This window comes from Megalops cyprinoides, chromosome 19 (genome assembly GCF_013368585.1).
Source record: "Megalops cyprinoides isolate fMegCyp1 chromosome 19, fMegCyp1.pri, whole genome shotgun sequence".
Taxonomy (NCBI): Eukaryota; Metazoa; Chordata; class Actinopteri; order Elopiformes; family Megalopidae; genus Megalops; species Megalops cyprinoides.
The window spans coordinates 20481301-20506689 of record NC_050601.1 but is presented as its reverse complement, the minus strand read 5'-3'; the positions used below and the strand labels follow the sequence as shown (position 1 = coordinate 20506689).

Genomic DNA, 25389 nt, shown 5'->3' with positions numbered 1-25389 from the left:
GATCCTGGTTCGGAAGAAACGGGTTGATCCCACCCAGCGGCCTTTAAATGAGAATAACGATGTTCAATATCAATAGCAACTAAAGCGCGTCGTCTCTCATGGCTGTGATGTGCAAATTAGTCATCTAAATGATAAACCATAGCGGACAGCATCAAGTTTACTGCCATCCAGGTCACGCGCCGAAACTTCAAACGGAAAAGTGTTGCGGAATAACCTAAATTTAAAAGGCTGTAAAAAACGCAGGAGAGCAAGCCGACAGTATGACCGTCTGATCCTCGCCGGTACGCTCTCCAGTGTGTAGACCGGTCTTGGATTATTATGAAGCACCATGGCGTGGTTTGACCACGGGATTCAGATGCTGTTGACCACCGTGGGAGCTTTCGCTGCTTTTAGCCTGATGACCATCGCAATAGGAACGGACTACTGGCTTTATTCGCGAGCTTATATATGTAATGCCACCAATATTACAACGGACGAAACTCAAACACAACCTAAGAAAACTAAAGGCGATCTTACACACTCCGGGCTGTGGAGAATCTGTTGCATTGAAGGTATCGGGTGGACGGCTTTTCTTTCTTTGTTTCTGTCTTTCTGTCTTCTTTCCCTTCCTTAATTAGAAATGGAGAAAGACAAGCAAAGTGAATCAGATAGCTCAGATCAGATCCTGCAAGAGTCGATTACGTAAATTAAGAAAATACAATGTAAAAGCAGTAGGCTATCTTGCGTGCGTTTTTGAGTGGTGTGTTGGATAATGTGTCCGTTATAACGCGTGACCCCCTCCCATAATTCAGTTGCAGTGTCGGCTATATGTTAAGAGCAAACAGTGTGCTATTGCGCATTGTCAGTTACAAAAACACTGTAAAAGTGAGGGGCTAACAGATGTAAATGCGGAAAAGTTGTTGGAAGGGGAAAGGGGAAGATAGAAAATCATATTAACTGTCAAGTGCAGGCAGACACCGAGGCGGCGAGGGCTTACTGTCGGGAACACAGATACATGTGGCCAATGCAGATTAATGTAAAGATAGGTGTCGAGAGGGCCAGAGCAACATTTCAGATTAATTTGAAGTGATGTTTGTAATCATATGTGGTAGTGAGCATTATGCAGTGAAGAAGCGAGTTATTCAAATCCTTAATAAAAGGCTACTATGATATGGCATATTGCTTCTTCAAGTGTGATGTTTTAGAACTACAGCAGTATAAGTTTTTAGAATAAGTAAGACATTTTGGAGTACCGATTTTAATTTTATGTATTTAGTTAAGCTTTAAGTGCAATTTGCAGAAAACTGAATGTAGACAAGAGATGCGCTTCGTGAGTGTCTTTATCCAGCTCTTTATTGTATTTGATGTTGTTGCTTGGCAACTACACCTCAGAAATTGCTATGGAAACATGGGCAAGGTATAAAAATAGGCGATTCTGTAAAAGCTTTTTGTCACTGTTCAGAAAAAAAAACTAGAAAGCAAATGTTCTATACAAAATGCATCTCTGTTACTCGTGTTTTTCATCGTTAGGGTCGGAGTCTTTGCTCTCTGCTGAGTTCAGCCCTTGAGCAAGCGATTTGTTGGCACACTGAAGGAAGACAAGGGGCGGTATCTGAGTTGAGATTTCTCCAGCAGATACCGATGTATTTCACTGACGGACCAAACTAATCATCTTAACTTCAGAAACATGCATCTAATCACACGTTTAGCCGGATTGCATTCATGTGGCTTGTCTGCATGGTGTGTGCAATTGATATGGCAAGAGAAGACACGGGCTACAGGTAGTCTACCTACATAGCCCGACGCACATTAAGATCGGGGAAACAAAAAAAATTCTAATATTAAAGGCAGTGACTAGTCTTAGAGCTTAAAATCCATTTTAAACAAACACGATTCCTCAAAACTTGTTGGAAATGTATTCTGTAAACGCATTAATCAAAAATGGATTAGTGTCTGGTAGTCATCGTTCTTTGTAGCACTTTTTGAAAAGACGATTATTTGAGTAATAGCCTCGTTGGACTCAAACAGTCAAACAAAAGTGTTTATTTTTTAAAATAGAACCCATCGAACGTCGATGGAGTGGCACAGGGTAGTGTTTATTGTATTGCCAATGTTGAGTTTGATTAAAATGAACTGCCGTGTTAACCGTGGCCATATGGTATACGGTAAATCACAAGCACAAGAACATGATTCCCTTCTCTTCGTCAGTGCTGAAATCGTCACAGGGGTACGCTTTGCTATGTGCTCGGTACTGTTAATATGTTCCGCTCGGGTTGAGAGCGAAGGCACACTGGAAAGAAGGAGCGCATTGGTTCCAGAAACGTTCGAATTGTCTACGAGAATTTTCATTCCGTACTAACCTGTCCCCCGCCCACACATGCACACACACTTGCACACGCACACCCACTAGGACACACTAGTAGCACGCAAGTTCTTTCTCATGCTGTGCATGTCAGAAACAGACGAGCACGAATTTTCCCCGTTACTCGCTTCGTTCATCATTGCCTTATGCTTACGCATGTAATTCAAACATTCATCGTTTGGGCAGTGCGACAGTTTTTTCTTTTAACAAATATCCTGTGTTGGCATTATTTCAAAAACATCTCACTGTCTAGAGTAAAATTCCACATCTGACCTTTCATAATGAGCTTTGCAAAAACCAGAGTTCCAATTTTTTAAACTTATGTTGGTTGTATTTGTCCTGTCATTACTAAAGATAAGTCAGCTCTGTTCTCAAGGAAACAGACAGCATTGCAAATATTATTTATTTCTCCCTCCGTTTGTGTTGCATTGATGGGGTGGCATCTCAGATTGAGCTGTGTCATTTATTGCACATCATGCTTGGGTGGCTGTTAGCCTGCCTCACGTACACACACTCACGGTTGTGTTACTCTCACCCTTATGAGCCTACGAAAGATAGGCTCTTCCACTGTTGTGGAGTGTCCTTCTGTCTCAACCAGTGTCACAGCACCAACAAAGTAAGTTTCCATCCAACAGCCAGGTGTGGGCAAAGAAAATCCACTGTGATGAGAGCACATGAGAGAGAGAGAGAGAGAGAGAGAGAGAGAGAGAGAACAAGTTCAACAAGCAGATGAATAGGTGTGGTTGGTGTCTCCCCCCCTCCTCCTGAATGTGAATATAAGGCTAATTATAGCAATCCAGACCTTATGTATATAAGGTATATGTCTGGCAGATATTCTTCTCTGACCAGACCAAGCTGATGAGACCAGACCAAGCCTGGTTTCTAGCTTTGATCAGCAGGTTGTTCATCAATTAGTGTTAAGTCAATTAGTATTAAGTCAGGACACCTTTGTGGGCAATTCTGCTAAAGCTTTTCATGACGTGGTCCTGCATTTGAGGTGAGGTTGGTGGCAGAATGAGACTAACCGCAGCGAGCTCGCTGAAAACAGTGAAGACCATTTTGATGCGATGGAGTCATCCACCGCCACCTTGCATTCTCAAGGCCCATGCTTACAAGCCGGAGCGCACCGGGTTGGCTACAATAGGACGACTTTGCCATGTTGTCATGGAGATCCACATCAGTGAGGTACAAGCAAGGAAGAGAAGTCTTACACGAACATGCTTTGCTGTGGATGTTTTTTTATTTTTTTATTTTTTGGCATGTTGGTTTGTTTTGTAGAGGCTGGAGTAAAGCCACAGATTCTGTGATAGATCAGGAAACAGCTAAACATGTCCATCTTTTATCCAGGGGTTTCGAGTCAGTCCGTTTTGCTGTACTTCTCAACCTTATTATTATTATCGTTATTATAATTAATTTGTTTTTTTTGTTTTTTCCATCAGCATGTTTGTTGGCCTTGTGGGCTCCAACAACACTTGGACTGTGAACATTTGTATATGTTTGCCAGCATTTAAACCAAACCAAACCATTTTTTTTCTTTTGCAAAATATGTCCGTCACACTTCATCCCATCTTTTCCACTCAGGTTTTTACCAGCAAACCTTATAATGAATGTGCATAGAATAAAAGGGAAGTTTTTACTTCATAATGACCAGGTCTGTGAAGTAGTATGTGGAATGCATCCTAGATGCAGATGTAAAAACTAGTTATTAAAAAAAAACAATAACCTTGCAGTCCAAACATAAGGCTGTACAACTGGGCAGTGTTGTCCTTTTGGCAGTTTCATTCAGCTCAGAAGAGGTCCTTTCATTCACCCCTTTCCCCAGCCGTACTGCAGGTCTGTATATAACAAGCACTGGCTGAGAGTCCACGAAGGATCTAATTATTCAACAGGCCGGACTTTCGCCATCAGTCTGCACCAAAAAGGGGAGTCAGGCAACAAGCATGACCCAAACTTTACTCCCTCGGGCACTCCCATCTGGGTCAGGTCTCATCGGGACAGGGACAGACTTTGACCCTAACACTGTGGCCATCGCGCGGTGATTCACAAATGCTGTCTTATCCTGTAAATGAAACAGATTCCTTCCTTAGCAGTAAGCAGTCTCAGCTTTCAAGCATGTGCACACCAAGTCTGTCTGCCTGTTCGATCAAAAGTATCAAATCATGCACCAGCTCCACTTACTGTAAACTCCATGCAAAGTCTGAACCTATCATATGATGGTGGTCTGTCTGGTTTTTACACAAAGTGAGTTCAGTTTCATCTGATTGTTTGTGCTTTACTGCCTTAATATACATGATGGACCTCTCAAAGTATTTTAGATATGCTGCGTGTATTTGATATGTCTCCTCTGGGATTAATTATACACTGTATGGCACAAATGTGATCAAAGGTGAACACAACCGGTTAATTCTGGTTATTTTGTCCTAAGTGTGCTTCATTCACACTATTATTAATTAAATAATTTATTAATCGTCTTATTTACTTATTTTTGTAGTAGTAGTAGCTGAGATAAGAGCCTATAGGATAGAAAGAATGGTGTTAATTTATCAAAAACAAAGATGATTACATGAAGAACCATATATCAACATGATTTGGGAAACTATTTGGGAGCCTATTCTGTGGATATATGGGAGACAGTGCCTTGCCCAAGGTTACAATGGAAATCATGAGTGGGAACCTGAGTATATTCTTATAGATACTTATTTGCTTCATTTCCACTCACAGCCAAGCCATACAGCAGTGACAATGACTGCCTGTTGAAAGGAAGTGAACAACTCTTAGCAAGATGCCTTGCTTTGCTCATTCTAAAAATGTGCAAAGGACCTGCACAGATTCATCAGGGCCAGATAATCAATTTGGTGTGTTCCATGTTGAAAATTCTGCCTCTGCATTGAAGCTACAGGCGTTCAGATTTGCTTAATGAGCATTATTGAAGGCACATGTTCTACAGCTGAACATCCACAGGTAGCACAGGAGTACAGGCAGCACCAAAACATCCTGTTACCAACCACAACCTCCCAGGTGAAGGGCAGAAGGGACACAGGAGCTGAACATTTGGTCAAAATAGTTGGAATATCCGGGAACTAAAGGGAGGCATGCTTCCACAGATCTTGAGTGGCATGCATATTTGGAGCAGGAACAGCCTCACAGGTATCCCCTGCAGTCAGTTAAAGGACCAGGAAGAAAAAACTCCTCCGCTTGTTATTTAATCACCTGTGATTAAGCACAGCCAATCCCGACAATGGTCACTCTGACCTGTTCAGATGAACGCTGTTAAAAAACTTGGGTCATAACGAGAACAGAAGAAGCACAGTTTTGGCCAGCAATTTATGCAGCCACAGCGGGTTATCTGCAATGGTACGGATTAATGCAGTCTAATGATGAACCTGTGCTCCCTTTTGGGCTCGGGGGGCAAGGAGCATTCCGTCCGCGTGGGTGAACGGTGGGAGCTGGGGGGGGGCAGGAGGGGGAGAGGTCGTATTAAAGAACAATGAAGATGTCAAGCGAACCCTCAGAGACGTTATGGAAATGTGAGTCTCGGAGCTGAGCTGGCGTTGCCATGGAGAGGGATGTAGTCTGTAATGCGCATCGCTCCCAGGCAGGCCTGGGGGACCGAGACTCCCCTCCCTCTGATGTGTTGCTGTGTGATTTGCCTGACATTATTACTCCGGCGTTGCGTTCGGACACAGCCCACCCGAATCCTCGCACCAATTGGGTTATTACCCCCGGGGGGGCACTCGGCGCAACTTCCATCTCATTCTCAGTCAGCACAGTACCCCCTCACCATGGAGGAAGGAAGGCAATAAGAAGTATGCTCTTTGCCCCCCGAGTGTGTCAGACATTAGTCAAGTCAAGTAAATCTTTATTATCCCCAAAAGGGAAACCCTGTTGACCAGCCCACAAATAGAAGAAATTAAAAACAGATATAAAGAGCGAGAAAACAACTGGCATTCCAAAAACAAGTATACATTTGCCCCATATTCATGAACCCACATATCCAGACAGGCAGTAAATGCGCTTGGAAACCTGTGGCACAGATTGGAAGCTGGGCATGTCATTTACCAACAGTGACTGGGAGCCCACACTGGCAGACCAAATTGGCTTCATTCCGTCGGGGATAGTGGTGGATAGGTCAGCCAGGGTACCCACAGTGCTCCGCTCCTGACACCCTGGGACCTGTTTTGGATCCTATAAGTTGCTAGTATAACAACCGGAGGATGTGGCTATTGTCCAGTGATATTTGCCTCTTAGTGCATTGTGGAACTTGTAGTGTGGAAAATAGTCTCCTTCAGTATGCATCTGTATCAGAGGACTGCAGCCACCTTTCCCTGCCCTGATACTTAGGTTCCGTGGTTGTCATTATGGTAGTGATGAGCTTAAATGTATAATTGGTGATTACCAAAGTTGGGTGAAAAGGGGAAAAAGTAACAATGTTTTCTTAATGTGTTGATTATGTCTGTGCGTGATAGTGCTACATAAAATGGCGTTCATAATTTTGATGCTTCTGATGCTGATGGTAATGATTATGATGATGATTATTATTATTGTCATCATCATCATTATCATCATCTCTATTAATACAATTTGATGTTACTTTGGAAGCTGCACTGCTTCAGAGAGGCAGTGCATAGAGGCCGTGGTAGTGGGGTCTCACCACTCTGCAGCCGGTTCCCAGGCTGTGCGCCCTACAGAGAAACCCTTTCCTCCTGTCCCTGTCCGTCCCTGTCCCTTTGCTGGGAACGACAGGGGAAGGTGTGGTGGATCAGAGGGACTTTTGTTATGCACTCTCTGCCCTGCGGCTTCAGGGAGGCACGCCGATGTCGCTGTCACGATGACGCTTGTCAGTGCTGATGTCGAGCCACTCATTCATCTCGGGCTCGGGTGCTTCATTGTCTGTTGTGTCTGAATGTATTTCCCTCCCTGTGGCAGCACTCTTCAACATGTGCAGCTCCCCCACAGAACGGTTAACCACCCCCCCCCCCCCCCCCCCCCCCCAAAATAAAAGGCTGTGTTTTGAGTAAGTATACAAGTCAATAAAAGGGTAAACTCAGGCAAGAACACCAGAGCTTTCACCAGGCTTTGTGCACTCATTGCTTGGCTCACTGGTGCAGCATTCAGACATGTGCTCACCCCTGGACACGTTCTCTTACATAACCTTGTGTAATCATGTTGCTGGTTCTCATTAAAATAATATTGCTCTCTGTATAAGTTATGGTGTTCTTGTGTTAGTTTATATTGGCAGGAATGGACATTTTGTCATGTTTCAGATTTTCATGTGTCTAAAGAAGGGTGTAACTGCAGATTTTTATCTCTGTTGTCATTCTGACTAACAGGGAACCTGAAAATGTTAGTGTTTACATTTTCCTTTATTGGACTTATTGTTATTTATTGGACTTTCCATTATTGTTGTTGTATAAATTGTATAAAGAGTTTTAAAATATTTTTACAGTCTAATTTCTCCCCATGAGTGTGTATAATTATTGCATCAGAACCGATTATTACCACAAAATGTTGTTACAAAAAAATACTGCATATTGCATTATTACACAGAATGATTGCGTAAAATAATTTAGCACAAAAGTATCATATACATCATATGTGTCAAACATGGTAATGCAACATATATTTATTCATTCGATCGCAGGGATTTCAAATAACTTATTTTAATATATCTTTTACATAAAATACCTGACACCATAAAGCCACCAGACCAAGGGCTGAAAAAGTTATGCAAAGGTAATACACACATTTACATAGTTTCATTATAACTGCTCACATGCATCATGTTGACAGCTAGAACTGGAAATAGCCTGAACCGTATTTATTAGGCTGTGTGCAGGTACCCTTGTCTGATTGCAAGGCATATGAAAAGATAAAGTTCTTGTCTGAATTTTCCGGTATTGTTGGATTTTGTTTACTCCTACATTTTTGGGCTGAATTTCCCTAGGTATTTTGTTAACTGGAGTGTTTTGATCTTTTTTTATTTCTAACATATTTTTCAGACATCCTTTATGCATCCTTTTTGTACCAAAACATTACATTATTGAAAAGACAAGATGCATGGTATGTATATCTACAGCATTTTAACAAGGTCTGATTGCAGAAGACACAATCACATATATCTGACAGCAATTAATTATGTAAGGATTAGCCTAGACCAAGAACTTAAAAGCTGTGTCATTGTATTTCCCATAAACGCTGGTAAGCCAAAGCCACAGAGGTAAGCCAAAGCCACAAGGCATTAGCGGCAGAGTGTTCAGGCTCTGTATTCATTTTATTTAGAGCAGGGACTGCAGTGATCCATTTTCATGGCGTTTCCAAGCTGTCTCATGTTCATGCTGACGCACTGCCTCATAGTCAGCATGCCCCATGTGGTGCACAGTAGCATAGCTTCTGCCTCAGCGGTTCCTCGGGGGTTCCAGCAGGAGGCCTGTCAGGTTCGGCTCTGTGGGTGGCTGAGGGGTTCAAACCCTGGATCCTTGGGTCTGTGTGTTTGGGGCAGGAGGTCTCTGGTGAAAGTGGGGCTAAAACTAGATTGGCTTTCTTCTCCTTCCTTTTTAAGGGATAACTTGTCTGGTTTACAGCATGATACAGGGGTAGGAATGCCAGCAACATTTATTCACATTTAGTCAATTACTGGTTTACACTTCATAGTTTACAGTTTTGTGGTTTGCTATATAGCAGTTTCTATTTAGTTACATTACAGTTGCATATTGCCTAGATACCAGTTACAGGTTTGCCAGTTTACATGAATGGTTAATGAGCTGATACTTGCTGGTTAGTAAGAGTATAGTTACTTGCTAACCAAATTACAGTTAGTTCTTAGTGAGATCACAGTTACAGGCTAGACAAATTATATCTAATAGTTAGTGAGATTACACTTACTTGTTAGCTAACTGCAGTTCGTGATTACACAAGTTACATTCCTTTTGTATTTTGAAGGTAATGATAAAATGAGTTTTTTTTTTTGCATGAGCTCATTTTCATCCAGGGTGAAAAATGGAGACTTCACAGGAGAAAAGGCAACCTTTCGCAGGGTTGCAGGTAATCATAAATTAGTTTTCTGTAAACTTTTTTGAAAGGTTTGGAAGCATATCACCTAAAACAGGAGGCAGTTTCATTTATTAATGTTTACACAGGGTGATATTTGTTGGGAGTATGGCAGCAGGGAGTTGGCATTTAAGGACTCACCTGCCTCCTTGTGCTATATCTCAGGGGACCCAGCTGTCCCCGAACTGCAACAAAGAGGCTTCCTAAACTAACGTGAATGAACTAATGAAGGGACTTGAATCTCCCTATAAGTACAACATGATTCGTCTACATAAGGGAGTCACTTATAAAACCCAGTAGCTCCTCCCACTTTGGATTTTGTTACGCCACATCCTCCCACCTCTACCAGCTGCCTCAGTGTTTGGAGTCCAGTAGGGTAAAACAGTCATGCAAGATGCTGGAGAGAGATAATATAACCAAATGCTGGTGTTGCAGGCATAAAAAAAGGATTGGGCCTGACAACAGCATATATATTTCCCCTTCCTCCCCTACTTCCACTGTTGCCATTAGTGGTAGGAGCAGTAGCAGTAGCAGTATTAATAGTATTAATAGCAATCATGGGGGAATAGTTGTATTAGCAGCCTAGTAATATTATACCATATCATATTCAAAAATAATGAGCAAACCAATATAATTTCTAAATATATGAATATTTTAATCTTGCACATAATATAACATTTTAATATTAAGATATAGCTTTTAAATATGACAAATAATTTACCATTCCATATAAAGTTAGCTCAATACATCATTTCCAGCCCCTTGCTGGTAAGATGGAAGTAGCTACTTTAAACGACCGAATAAGAAATGAAACTTTCTGAAGACATCTGCTTGCAGGGCAGGTGACTGAAAGCTTGTCTTTAACAACAGGAAACCTGATGAATATAATATTGAAGGACTTTGGGTGGCAGTGATATTAATATGGCAAGCTACACTGTGACAACATACTTAGCGAGCTAATCGTTTGTAAGTCTTCAAGTCCTTGTTTCCCCTTCTACTGCGTTCAGTCATTGCTGTCCTAGCCACGGGAAAATTAAGATGCTAATGAAGTAGCTACCTTTGCTAAGCTACCACATGTGGCGCAGTAAGCCAATGTAGCTGAGAGGCACAGTTTACTGATTACACATTGTCAGTACTGAACAAGGTACTGCAGGGGATCCAATGAGGCATCCACTGAGTGCATCACTCAATGCCACTGAGTGTCTTAGGTGGCACAGCTACGTGGGGTAAACATATCCTTAGCACAGTACCTTTGCCTGTGAGAAGGCACCTGCACCTCTGCATCAACAGCACATTTTTGTGAATTAGGCAGGTAGTGCCTCAGTGCCACTCTGAATCCAATCAATATCCAGGCAGAACGGTGAGTGCATAGCAAGTCTGGTCTATTACTTAGAAGATCAGATGGGGGTTTCTTTCTGGCCTGGAACCAATCTGGATGCCCGTGTAGCGTTGAGCACAAATACAGCACCGCGGTACAAATGACCAGACAACAAGGGGTCATTCTGAACCGCAGCCAATCAGGACAGGAGTATGCAAAACGGTGCTGAGCATAAATGAGGAGATGGCAGTGGGGCTCCTCCCCAGAGGCGAGGCCCCGGAGGCTAGTCTGCTATGAATAAAGCTGGCCCTGATTGGCACTCGACAGAAATAATCTCCATCGGGAGCGGAGCAGACGTCTGCATCAGTGTCGAAACGGCTGATGAACGATACAGCTGAAAATCATGTCATTAATGCTGAAGTCTGGCGTGCCCTTTACTATGTGGCACGTGTAACATGTAGTATCAGCTTTGCTCCTGGTGATAAATGGTGCCTGTGGAACGGCGAGAGATTAATATAGTAAAGGGAAAGAGCGCGTGTTCATGAACAGAGAAGCTTTGACTGGCTGGGGCTTGTGGCACCGTGCTTTCTGGCCGTGGTCAAACCAGGGCTTGTCCCTTAGTCATAGCTAATAACTCAAATGTGCTCATATGGCCATATGGTCAGAGTTATGCAGAAGTCTGTGAAAAAGGGCCAACCCCTGGAATGGAGATTCTCCCACAGAGTAGTGATACACGTTTTTCTGTGTTATGCGAGCTAATGAGGGAAACCAGAATATTAGGTCACAACAGAAAAATAACTACCAGACTGTTTGAACGATCTTTCTATTTATTTTACTAACTGAATTTGTAGATAAGAACAGAGACTAAGGAGACTAAGGGTGAAGAAAGCTTTCTTCCTGTTGCATGTTTTTCCTAGTACTGTACTTTTGCTAATTAAAATCAGAGGAATCTGTTCTATACATTCAGTACTGTAATGTGTTGGGATCAAATCACTGGCCAAAGGAAGCATCATCACACTGAGCAACATTTGGTCTGGAACAAGTGAGACAGCTCACAATGGGTCCCTTAAATAGTCCTGCTCTTTTTTTTAAGAATGGCTAGACAGGGAAATGTGTGCTCCACTTCCTCAGACCTGTTTCATTCTAATTAATTTCACGCTCCCGATTAAACATTTGGTCCAGTTAGAAGCATGCTGTGCCACATTAGTGGAGTCATGGGAAGGGAACTGCTCTCTACTTCACCTGAGACACTGGAAGAGCATCCGGCTACTGCAATGGCCAGGCTTTCATGGGGGGGGGGGGGACCAAAGCCGTACGTGTAAGCAAAGTGTGTCAGTGATAGAATTTATTAAGAGGCTCTTTTTCAGTGTGAAAACCAGTCAACTATGTGTATTAATTCCACAAGAATTACGTACACATCCAGATTTCCAGGTATTTAGTAAAAGTTGAAATCTTAAAAGATGGATAAGTTTGAAGAGACCACCACACTTTATGAGATTACACAAAGAGGCCATTATGAGGTCACAATACTGTACTTGGCTTGCAATGATTTGAAGTACATACAATCAGTTCATGCAAGGCAAGAGCCTGTCTGAACTACTGTAGTTTCACCCCTTTAAAGTTTGTCACTTAAAAGACGCTCTTATTCAGAGCAATAAATACATACAGTATAACATTACATTGATATTGTTCACATCAAGTAGATGCTCTTATCCAGAGCAACATACAAGATGAGTACATATAACATTGCATTTACACTGCTGACATCCAGTAGACACTCTTATCCATTTAGAAGAGTAAGACATAATTTCACCACGAATTAAATCCTGACAATGTTGTCTTGTACCTCACTGTTTAGTAGATAAGTGTGCCGAGAGACAAAGAGTTGGTTGCGCAGCTAAGACATCTCTGCTCTCCCTCTATGAATGCTGGCACACTGTCATCGGTACACGGCGTTCCCCCTCTCAGATGCATGAGCAATGGATGAGCACTTTATTTATCCCTGCAACAAGTCAGTTGTTCTCCTGTCACCATATGAGCCTTCAAAGCATAAACAGATGGCTGGTTGTGCTTTTTAAAAAGTACGGGTATTCCGAAAGTGTCATTTAAACTGGAGGAGATTCATCTCACTTTGTGCTTTTCTGTCTCCAGTGCTTCCTCCAGACAGTACTGTGTCCTGTAAAGCTGGTCCTGCCTCGCCTGGGACTGGTGCACTGCTAAAATAATTTCATATATATATTTTTCTTACACCTTTTAGTTCATTTTAACCACATTTGATTTTTTGGTAAATATTTTTTTGTATATTTTGCCCTTTGTTTTGCTTTTGTTTTGAGGCCCTTTAAAAGCAATACCCTTCAGTTATGTATGATATATGTACTCTTTTTAGACAGAGGCTGGAACCAATGCGATGCACCCCTCGTTTACATATGGGTGTGACAACAGATCAAAGGAGCCAAAAAAGGTTAAAACGATCATCATTCAGATCTTTGGACTACGAACATAATATCTCAACAGGTCATTGCTAATTATTTACATGTGGCAGGAAAGGCTTGAAGTGGGTGTTGACAATAGACCTGCTTTCAAAGATTCCCTTACAGTGGTTACGATAGCTGCAGTCACAATGCCCCCCTTTTGTCTTTAAGAAGAAGCCAGCTTGGAAGAAAAATGTAATGTTAAAACCAACTCAGCCTGACACATTTTCTACTAATAGGCGACATGTAGATGGGACATGGACTTACAGCAGGAATAAATCAATGACATCTAAACCACCCTGATAGGGTATGTTAGTATCCTGATGTCCTACATGTAATGTTAATGACAATGCATTGTCTTCTGCAAAGGTAACACTATTCGGGACATTAATGATATCCTGTGTCTTAACTGTGTCACGTTTGTCGTGGGGAATTCTCGTCGCCCAGTTTTTGAAAGGTTTGAGAAAAAGGGAGCCTTTTTTCTGTGGTTGACCCAGTTCCAGCCAGTACGAGTCTGCCATAAGGTTATTCTTTAAATGGTGTCTGAATCCTGGGAGAATATGTGCTGCAGGATTTATAGGAGGGTCATGCAGTCAGATTCTTTTTTGGAATCTCTGCTAAGGAGGACCTCAGTTTTTCACAGACTGGCCTTAAACTTTTTTCATGAAAAAGTTTTACCAGTCCGATGGGAAAGCTCTTCTTATTGATGTCACACCATTCATTAAACCATCATTTTGTGGAGGAATCTACATTTTTACTGCCTTTTCAGTTACCAAAGCTGAAAAGGCAGTAAGATATACCTAAAAAGCTTTTCTTTATCTGTCAAAACGTAGGCATGGTTACATATCCTTTTGCTGTAAAAAAAAACTATCATGCATTTAAAACTAGGCCTGTCTCAAATTTCACTTTCATAAAGTGAAAGAAGAGCCTGGTTATAAAACAGAAATTTTATGAAAATTGTTCATTCATGATGGCATTGTAAATCCCAGTGGTGGATCGAAAGTAATACATTTTTGATAACTATATGGTAATTAACAAAGTTGAGTCTTCAGAGTCAATGCATTGTCTTCCTACAGAAAGTGCAGTAGCTCACATTGATCTACCTCCAAGTTTGCAAAGAACTCACAGGGAAGAAGTAGTTTAGCCTCAATATAGTGCCATCCGAAGGTAGATAGTTACTGTTGCTATGGTAACCGCCGCCCCCCCCCCCCCCCCCATACATATCAAATGTAAATATCAAATTCTTTCTCCTTTTGTGTCATCAACTCCTAAAAAGGTGACATTTTATTAGTGATGTGGTATATACAATTTTCCCTAAGATGTTCCATGAAAGCTTAGACCAGTCCTGGAGGGCCACTTGTCCTGCATGTTTTAGACCTCTCCCTGCTCCAACACAGCTGATTCAAATGATCAACTCGTTATGAACTCCTGAAGCTGCTGAATAACAAACTGATTATTTGAATCAGCTGTGTTGGAGCAGGGAGAGATCTAAAACATGCAGGACAAGTGGCCCTCCAGGAGAGGTTTGGACACCCCTGGCTTAGACAGACAGATGAGCACAGCCATCAACGTATGCCATCTGTTGGGAGACAATAGAGTCAGTGTGGAGACTGTGTGACAATTTCACTGAAAATAGGTGTAGCTTGCTCTTTACTGTGAGACCTTTAACTTTCTAAATTCTACTTCCTAGGAGAAGGTAGGTGTTGCTTACTGCTTTCCAACCCAAGCCACTTCTTTCAGATGTCTTAAATGCTTTCAATGTTTTAACTAGCTACAAAAATGGACAAGTACTTGGAAAGCTACTTTTTGTTCTTTGTGTCTTCCGCCTTTTTAAAGTACAGTCGACATAACCAAAATAGTGGCTTTATTATGTTTAAGGGTGGTGGTCCGTTATCACATTTGCATTATGAATGAGTGAAAGTTTTAATGTGATTTTCTCAGTAAGCAAACAGACACGTATTTTAGGTTTTACAGCTAATATGTGTTATTAACTCACTCTACAGAACCAATAACAGGTATTGAGAATTATGTGGTCCATCGGTTTATCTCAGTTATGAATGTACCGGCGCTTTCAGAGAGCCAAGAACAAGGACACATCCCTAAAATTTACATTTCCCTGCATGTAGAGAAATGGAAAGGGTTTTGATGCACATCCCTGGAACATGAAGAAGCGAGCCAGATCTGAGAGAAGGCAGGTGATGCTGCTGAGGGTTTGGCCAGGATGAAACAAAAAAAGAAAGCCAGGAGCAAAAGCAGCAGGATTTCAGCCTTTCTGGCTTGGAGGCTGGCGTTTCAGTGGAACACTGAGTATGAGGGATGAAGGACAGCTGTGGGCAGTGTGAATCGCTCACATCTCAACACGCTAAGTGAAATCAGCCATTCCTTCAAAGAGTAAAGTCTTCATTTGAAACAAGCATTACATGAGTGAGTATCTTAGCATTATATATGTGTTTCATATGAATAGAATGTGGTCATGTTCCCACTGGTGGTTCTGGGTTCTAGCACTCTTTCCGCACTGAGTGGACTCAAGCAAGAGCAACTCCGCTGTCACTGTGAAAGAATTAGTAACCAGTGTCAGATAATGGGAGATGCCTTGCTGTTATGCAGTGGGTGAAAAAAGCACCAGAGAGACAAGCTCCATTACTGTTACAAGACATTGGATACAATAATTATCAAGTATCATGTATCTTCTTAAAATTGTACAAGGGCAATTATAGCAGGCTTATAGTATGCCCATTACCTGTGTCCACCTGGATCATTATAGTTCATTAAGGCACATTAGGGTTGGGGTTCAGACTGAGTTGTTAATTTTTTACTTTGATACCATTCAGTAGGTATAAATCTAAATATAATCAAAGTGTGAAAGCTGTGATGTGGTTATAACGGTACTGTTATTTGGCTTGGAGTCTGACAAAGGGGTCACACCTGACTAAGTGTCTAGTTCGTTGACCCCCTTGTGTGGACATCATAAAAAGGGAAAAGAAAGGGGGAGATGGGGTAGAGGAGGGATGCAATGAACAGCTGATGTGAAAAAGAAGTGGGATTTCTATAGTCATTGAAGGGACTGGTTTGTCTAGGTCTGGTTAATTGCGTAGAGATTGTCGGAAAACTGTCTTCCCAAATCTTCATTTGGAACTTCAGGTAAGTATTGTCTGTTACTGGTATATTTCAGGTCATCATGGAGAAGTTACCCCTTCTGCATTTGTGGGCTTTATTAACTGTGTGGACACACATGGCATATAATGAGTTTATTATTAGACAGATTAGTCAAATATATCTCAACAAAATCAATGTTTTGTAATAACACTTAAGAGAGGATTTTAAACCTCAGGGGATATGTTTGCACACTTTCCTGTGTATATTCCACTGATGCATTCTATGCAATTATTTCTGTTTGTCAGGTCTTAATGTATGGGTAAAATTTTGTGTTTCTCTTCTGTAATGTGCAATGCAAGTGTTCTGCAACAGTTTCTTTTTTGCTGCTTTGTAATGTGTGAAAAAGATAAGATACTCTTATGAGGTTTGGAAAAAAAATGAACTGGAAGGCCTTTGCTTTGAAATCTGTTCAATAACCATCCCCTCAACACCTTGTGCTCTGCAGGTATCAATAAAGGAAGCTGTTACCGGATCAATCACTTTCCAGATGATAACGACTATGACACAGACAGCTCGGAATACCTCCTACGTGAGTGCTTCTTATTTTCATTGGCTTTCATGTTTCTGTTCATTCCTTTCTGCCCCAAGACAGAAATCAGTCAGATTGGAATGATTGGGAGAGCTATAATTACTGCTGTCCTGCAACAGGCGCCAATGTTAAAGACACTTCAAATTCAACTTTATTGTCATGTGTGTTAAAAATACGATGAAATACTTGTGCTCCGACTCTCTCTGCCTTAACATGAAGGTTACACCATCACAAAACCACAAAACACTCATGTTTATAATCAGAGCAGTACAACATTTCAGGGCCTGTAGTGTATTACGTTACTACACATATTGGAGGTAATATTACAGTACTAACACATTAATAACATCTAATTAATAACACATTGGGGAAGAGCAGCTCTAGCTGTGAGCGCTCAGCGGGGTCATGGTGGACGTGGCTGCAGTGCAAGCACTGTGAATGGTGTGGCAGTGAGGTAAGGCAAAGGGCGTGGCCTCCAGGCTGACCCCAGCTGTGTGCGTCTTCCCCGCAGGTATCGTCCGCGCCTCCAGCGTGTTCCCCATCCTAAGCACCATCCTGCTGCTGCTGGGGGGGTTGTGCGTGGGAGCAGGCCGGATCTACAGCAACAGGAACAACATCCTGCTGAGTGCTGGCATCCTGTTCGTAGCAGCAGGTAAAGCCGACTCCAGACAGAAGCTCACCCAGGGGGGGGAAGCATGAGGTACATGAGCTGTATGAGCCAGTAAACAGGCATGACCAGTGGGCATGAGAGTAATTTCATCAAAAAGTTTGTCAGCATGCTCAGCCTTACGTTGGCTCATCCACACCAACTTGCACTTCTTACAAATCATCTGTTCATATAGCGGGATATTTACTGAAGCAATTCGGGGTAAATACCCAGTGGTACAACAGCAGTACCCCACTTGGTATCCAAACCAGTTACATGAGGTGAGTGACGTTACACTCCCTGGTCCCTATCAAAATCCCACTGGTCCACGGAGCTGCATGTACCTCTAAATTCTATGCTTTTCAAAGCAGAAATCTCAGTGGTAGGTGCAGCCTCGGACCCTCACGAGCATGGAGATTCACAAGGGCTTTCTCTCAAAATGGTGGTTCCTCAAAATGGTGGTTTCTCAGAACAGAATTTCAGAAACCGCCGCACTGTGTGGGTGCACTTCCCCCACCAAACCACCTCCATTACAAAGCCATTAGCAAGCAGAGAGGGTCTAGACAGGCACTGTAGAAATAACATGTATATATTGGAACCATTATGTTTTAAAGCAATGCTAGTCATGGAAGCCCCACTCCCTGCAGTCAGGTGGAACTAAAGGAGACGGAGGCTTTACAGAGGTAAAGACAGCTATTCGAGAGTAATTAGCACTCATTTCTGACCCTGGAGAGCTACTGCACTGTCTGACAGTGATTCATTCGTTGACCTACAGTAAAGCACAGATGATCAAGCACTCCAAGGAGAATTTAGATCATTAATGTCACTGATGAATAGTGGGACAGGGACCCTGGAAGTCAGTAGCTTGGTCTCAAGGGCTGGCAAGGATTCACGTCTCTCATGGTGTCTGTCAGGTCTGAGCAACATCATCGGCATCATCGTCTACATCTCGAGCAACACCGGCGACCCCAACGCCAAGCGGGACGAGGACAAGAAGAGCCAGTACAGCTACGGCTGGTCCTTCTACTTCGGCGCGCTCTCCTTCATCATGGCCGAGTCCATCGCCGTGCTGGCCGTCAACATCTACATCGAGAAGAACAAGGAGCTGCATGTGCGGGCGCGGCGGGAGTTCGCCAAGTCCAACTCCTCGTCCTCGCCGTACTCGCGCATGCCCAGCTTCCGCTACCGCCGCGGCCGCTCCCGCTCCAGCTCGCGCTCCACCGAGCGCTCCGGCGAGACGCCCCCCGTCGGCCTCAACATGGTGGGCCCGGGCCCCATGGGCGAGATCAACATGTACACTCTCACCCGGGACCAGTCCGGCTCGGCGGCCTCCTACAGCCCTGACCACGACTCCGGCTTCCTGCAGGTGCACAACTGCTTCCCCGCGGACGCCAACGACGCCGCCAACAGGAGGACGACGCCTGTATGAAAACTGGCTCCGGATCGGCCCGCTGCCCCACCTCCAACCCCCCCCCCCCACCCCCCGCCTCGCAAAGACTACATTTCCTAAGCTAGGGTCCAGAGGGTAAAGAGAATGCCCAGCGACCCAAGATAACCCTGTGTGGGAGTTCAAGTCATCAGTCTGAAGTGGAACACATCTTCTCACCTGACACCAAGGTAGCAGATGTGTCTCCGTTAAGCGAGAGAGAGAGAGAAGCAGATGGGGAATTAGACTCGTAAGGCCAAAACAGCACATTGTAAAATACTGAGTGAACACTCCCTGAAAACTCCAGCTTTTTCTTCGTGGTGTTTCTCCTTGCTTCAGCAGGGCAATTTGCTACAGAGCTTACCATGGTTTATGTACAGCATACCAGATATTAGTGGCAATATCCTCGTGCTACGCTGTAATGCGACAGTATTTCTGTTTGATTTTTCACGACATTCCAAAATGTGGAGTTTTCAGTTCCATTCTTTATTCTCTGGTTGTTCATTCTGTCGATGTTGAACCATATGAACTATTTAATTCTTTAGTAAACACCACTGTACAGTATTACATTTTGCACAAAGTGCAGGGTGATGACTGAAATTCAACCATTCAACTGTCTGTATTAGCCCTTTGAAATGTATTCTCTGAAGCTCAGGCATACACTCACATAAAACACTGCAGTGCCCATAATGCTTCACAGCCTCTTTTGATCTTTAGCATCATGACCTTTGACATTGTTGATTGATTTTACATGAACTAGGCATACATACTCTGCCACAAATGATATACTGCATATGTTATTGCTAATTAAAATGTAATTGGACAATAGTATTACGACTATTTTTTTCTTAGCTGACATCCTCATCTGGGGTGATCTTATTTTTCACATATTATCTGCTTAAACTGCTGGATATTTGCTCAGGCAATTCAGTGGTACAGCACTCAGGTCAGTCAGGTGGGATTCAAAGCTGTAACCTCACATACTCAGTTTGCAAAGTACTGTGTGACAAATATCACCTTTAGCAAGTGGGAAAATGGGGTGCAGCTAATGGAATGTCAGCTAGCTCATTAAGATGCACTCTAATCAGCATTTCTTCTCTATGAGTTTAGTATTCATGTAGGCAGACCGAATACTGAATAGCACAAGGGAATAAATTCAATATCCTAATCGCTGATGCCTTTAACCTACTGTTCCAGATATTCTTGGTATAGTTTGCATAACATCAAATTACAAATCCTATGGAAATTCCCAAAGCACGCAAGAGGCACTGGGGTTTCTTCACCAGAGTGAAGCATTTTGGGGACTGTAGTTCTTTAGTATCTCTCTGAGAATCTACTTTTGAAACCTGGACACACATTTGGTATTTGGGCATGTTTTGGTGGAAATACAGGCCCAAATTTGATCTAATCAAAAAGCACTTTGATCACAAGCAGACTTTATCACAGACTATTCTTGCTATATATTCTTCCTGTTGTTTAAAAGTTCAAATAAATGCAGTTTACTTACAGTTTGTATATTTTCTTTCAGTGTGTGACTGACCTGTGCAATGTACAACTGGATACAAATACATTTAAAAGAACTTCATGATCTTTTACAAACATGGCTTTTACATATTGAAGAGTGGAAAGGGAATATAATCCACATACACCTCATAACCAGTCACAATTTTCTTCAGTTTTAGATTAGCTCTAAACTGAGACATTAGCTCAATTGTGCTGTGTACACACTGCACACATCACGTTTGAACACAAATTACATTGTACCTCTTTAATGGCATGACGTATCAATGAAATGAATCTATAAATTCAAACAATGTTAGCTGCTGATTTGGGTAGAATTTACTCAGTGTTCAGTGTTGGTGAATTTGAGGCATATTTTGTATTCAGAACTGCCCCAGAAGAGAGGCAGGACATTTAACTGCCAACCTTCCATGAAATCTAAAGGATTTTACTATCCATACACAACTGTGTACAGTGAACATGAGAGGGTTAAAGGCAAATGTTATTAGAAGGTCTGAATTTAAAGAGGAAGAGAAGACATTCTTTTAGAACACTTTCTCCTTAGGGCCTTTCCCTTTTTTGTGAAACCAAAGACTAACAACGTCCTAAAATAGAAGCAAAGTAACAACATACACTTTTTTGCCTAGTTTGCCTCTCAAAACCTGCATACGGTATTAATAAGTGTAATTAACTGTGTTGGATTGGCCACGTGCAGTAAATCAAAACAAAAACAAAAGTTGATTGCCTTTAGTCAGGTCAGCTGACACAGCCACTAATGTGCTGTGGCTTAAATTGGTGGCGGTCACTGGAGGTTAACAGGTAACAGGATGAAAGAGTGAAAGCAGCCCTCACTGACCTCTGGAGAATTGTGGAAAACAACAGCGTGTTCTGCAACACTGCACCTCAGGTGATGTTGGTGCATGCCTGTTCATGACACCAAAAGACTCCTTTCATCCTGCTGAGAGACAGGGAATTGATAAACAGGCAATAACCTTTCTGATTGATTGATTGATTGATTGATTGATTGATGGACGGATGAAATTATAATGAGGACTACACATTCACTCCATTTCTGCCATTCAGTTCATTCTCAGAAGCAATATGGCAGTCTCACGTCCCTTCTCAGTGCCATCACGAGTACAGTGTTTCCTTTGATAAAATGTAAGTGTTTGTTTAGAATGAGGTGGAGGTTACCTGCCTCTGCCATGGCCTCTTGTTTTCTGGCTGCTCATGTTGTCGATGGCCAATGCGTTCATCCTCTACAACCTGGCAAACATCTGAAAACTCCAGGTGCTATGTGGTGAGGGAATCACTTTGTCTTTTATAATCTTTTATTAATACGAACATATAACAGCATTAATATATGGATACATATGAACTATGAATGATGTATATCTTTATGTTATACACTTCTCACATTATCACAATTTATGTCCATATATAATACATACATAAAACTACATACATCTATAATATATATGAAATATTCTAAAATATTAATTTTATTTCATGTTTCCTTATAATTTATCTTGTTATGGTTCTAGCATTTTGTCATGCCTCTCACTTCTAAGAACTGCTCAACACACTGCATATAATGAATTTTTTAATGAGTAATTTTCACTGCAGAGTCATCAAACCCATCTGACTTAGAACAAAGCATAAAATGGTATAAAAATGTGCATAATCTGTGCTGAAGACTTTGTAGACAAATTAATGGTCTATATAATAAAAGATTATTAAATACACTGAAATCTTATAACAAATGCCTTTAATGAATCCCCTGAGAGAGCAGAATATCTTCTTATGTGCGTGTATGCACATGTGCATGCATGTGTGTGCGTGCGTGTTGCATGAGTGCATGCACGGGTGTGTGTGGCGTGTGTGTTACACGTATGCGTTTACATGTGAGTGCACACGCGTGCTGTGAGTGCACACGTGTGTGAGTGCGGTGTGGGTCGTTCATGTTGTGCCCTCATCACAGGAGCTGATCCTGCAACACGCTGCTTTGGCTGCCAAACCAGGAGGGATCCCACCCAGCAGGTGGTTCAAAAACACCATCGTGCACGAACATCTTGGAGCGTTCAGAGTTGCCGGCGTGTTCGCTGTAGAGAAGCTGGCCGACACTCGCCTCGTAAACGAGTAGAAAAGAGCAACAGGTAAAAGAAACAATAATTTATTGTAAAACCCGACCAAACAAAGCAAAGGAAACCAGCCCATGCACACCAACAGCAGGGACAAAGTGAGCCTTCCCTCCTGCTCCAGCCACACTTCGATTACTCAGGTGTGACTCGTTAGCCAATAGGCTGGTTTCCCAAACAAATTAAAACAGGTGAACACAAATGATTGACAATTAACATTTAGTCTCTAGGGGGAGGTGGTGAAAGCTCTCCTTCACACTCACGCTCTTCCATAGTTGCTGAATCGCACACATGAGGGTGCCTTCACCAGTCAAAGCTGAGTGTCATCTCATCGCCGTTTTTTCTCAAACACTCCCACTGAACATCTCCCCTTCTCCCTAAATGGTTGACATTTACCTGTGTTAAATATAGAGGCTCCTTTTGTGAAGGAGAATAATCGCGGCGTTCATATCCTCGGGCGATCGGCGCCAGTCTCTTACCTACAGGCACACCGCGTCATCATAATTGTCCGCCTTCTTCAGTGCTTTCCCCGAGATAAAGGGGAAGGGTGGTAAACACCGGGACATCAGAGGTGAGAGAGCCATGTGTGGACTTTATTCAGACTGGCAGCCATATTAGCAGCAGCTGAAGTGAATGGCGTTCACTCTACAAATGACAGAATAAATGAGCAGTGGGCTGTTTGTGTAGACACTTGGCATGTGTAAAGGAAGGGATGCAGCAATCAGATGGATTGTGATTGAAGTATTTTGTCTTGCTGTACGGCAGCTAACATGCGCTGTGTCTGGGAGCTTTACATATGAATTTCCTTTTTTTCTGCTATATCACTTTGTTGCACAATGGGAACCTTCACATTTCAATGTTTATTTTACATTTTTTACTAGTATATAACATACAAACATGTTCTGACCTTTCAAACATATAAACAAGTCTTCCCCTGCCCAAAAAAAACAATAAAGCTATGCCAAAGGACAGCTCTAGGAATTATTGTACACATTCCTTGCAACATGTTGAATACCAAGATCCTTCTTAGTAAGACTGTTACATCTACTCTCAGATACAGAATTCTGAGTCTGTCATATTACTGTGAGATACAGAGTTCTGAGTCTGTTACATAACTCGGATATGATATTCTAAGTCTGTTGTATTACTCTTAGATACAGTGCCCTGAGTCTGTTATATAACACTCAGATACAGTATTCTAAGTCTGTTGCATTATTCTGAGATACAATATTCTGAGAGTGTTGCAATTATTTTCAGGTTTTAGAATAGACAGTATTTTAAGAGTGCAAAGCATGTATTGCTGCATCTGCAACAGTCTGTGGAATCAGTCTGTGTATATATGCTCATTGACAATATCGGTCAAACCCAGACTAAAGAGCGATTTGCTCACTTGACAACTCTTAAAATGAACATCCCTGCTTAGAAAAATTGTCTGGTTAAGAGCGTGCACCAACTAAATTAATGTATTCTTGTCTACACAACAGTCACACATTTTGACTGTAGTTCTACTCACATGGAAACACTGTTGATGTCTTAATTTTCTAATGTGTATAGTAATTGTATTTGTTTAACAGGGGAATTGTCACACATAGAATCCAAGCATTTATTATTTCTGTACATATTGTGTCATTACTGGAAATGACAATGGTCACTGATTTTGAGGAAACCCTAAACAACCAAAGCTTGTGATCAGATGTAGCTGTTTAATTTGCCATTCCCTGCTCTCCTTCACTAGTCATTTAAACCGGTATTATATATTTTTAAAATATATTAGCTCAAAAGCTCATAAATGTCCACATATTCTGAAAATTACATGTGTTCCATAGTTACAGTGTATGTATTATCAAAGCTGTTGTGGGATTACTCTAACCAATTTGATATGAGACAGCTGAGTTCTGATGACCTTCTTAAAGACAGCCTTGGGGCTTCAGTCATCTCATTTAGCTTGAGCAATGTTGCCTGTCATTAGAAAACGCATAGATTCCCCCAGCAGACTATGAAATCTATTCCCATGTAAAATTAGACATCAATTAAGGCTATTTTTTAAAAAAATATCAGCCATTAAAAAGGTTAAAAATATATGAGGTAAACTGTGGCAATATGCAAGGAGATGAAATCCTAGTTTTCACTTTCAGCTACACAGAAAACACATGCTGTCTACTGAGCATGAAAAGAAAAGTATGACTCTATGTGTGTAGGTTTTTAGAAAAATGAAATGTGGATTCTGGCAGTTGGCTACACTTTTTTTTAGCAAGTTGTTTTCAACAAGTCAGACAGAAGATAGTGTCTCACGGAGGAAATAAGGAAATATATGTAATTTAAAGCTGGAAAGCCGATCCCTTTTCAGAACAGTTGGTTGAAAAAAGCTTCAATCTGTAAGACTAATCACAAATAAAACATTGCTTGTTAATGATATTACCAAATTACATTACATTGACTTCAATTTTTAAACAGGATGATAGCATAGTCTCTTTCTGATTTCTTCAAAAGATAAGGAAACGACAGTAGAGGGGGTAGAAGCATATATCCTGACACCTTCAGAGGCAAACAAACTGTTATTGAGAGTTTTTACTTTTTAATCTGTAGTCTCGGTTCTCAGTTGTCATCCTCCCATTCTGTTTCACTCAGTTTCAAATCCATTATTAAAAATGTAAGAAATGTGGCATTTTTTTTTATCTGGGGAACATTGCCACAGGAAGACCAATTTCTCTCACAGCCTGATGCTGAGACATTAATCCACACATTTGTTTCAAGTAGATTACACTACTGCAATGAGCTTTTCTCAGGTCTTCCAAAACAAGCCAACGAACGGCTGAA

At 41.9% G+C, this 25389-nt stretch overlaps 1 protein-coding gene across 1 annotated transcript; it reads left to right on the top strand.

Annotated features, from left to right (window-relative positions):
• Positions 1-18976, top strand: LOC118794554 (voltage-dependent calcium channel gamma-4 subunit-like). Its single transcript, XM_036552812.1, has 4 exons — positions 1-551; positions 16779-16862; positions 17374-17514; positions 18423-18976. The coding sequence occupies exons 1-4, from the start codon at positions 329-331 to the stop codon at positions 18935-18937; spliced, it is 963 nt and encodes a 320-aa protein (XP_036408705.1). The 5' UTR covers positions 1-328; the 3' UTR covers positions 18938-18976.
• Positions 18977-25389: the final 6413 nt, after the last annotated feature.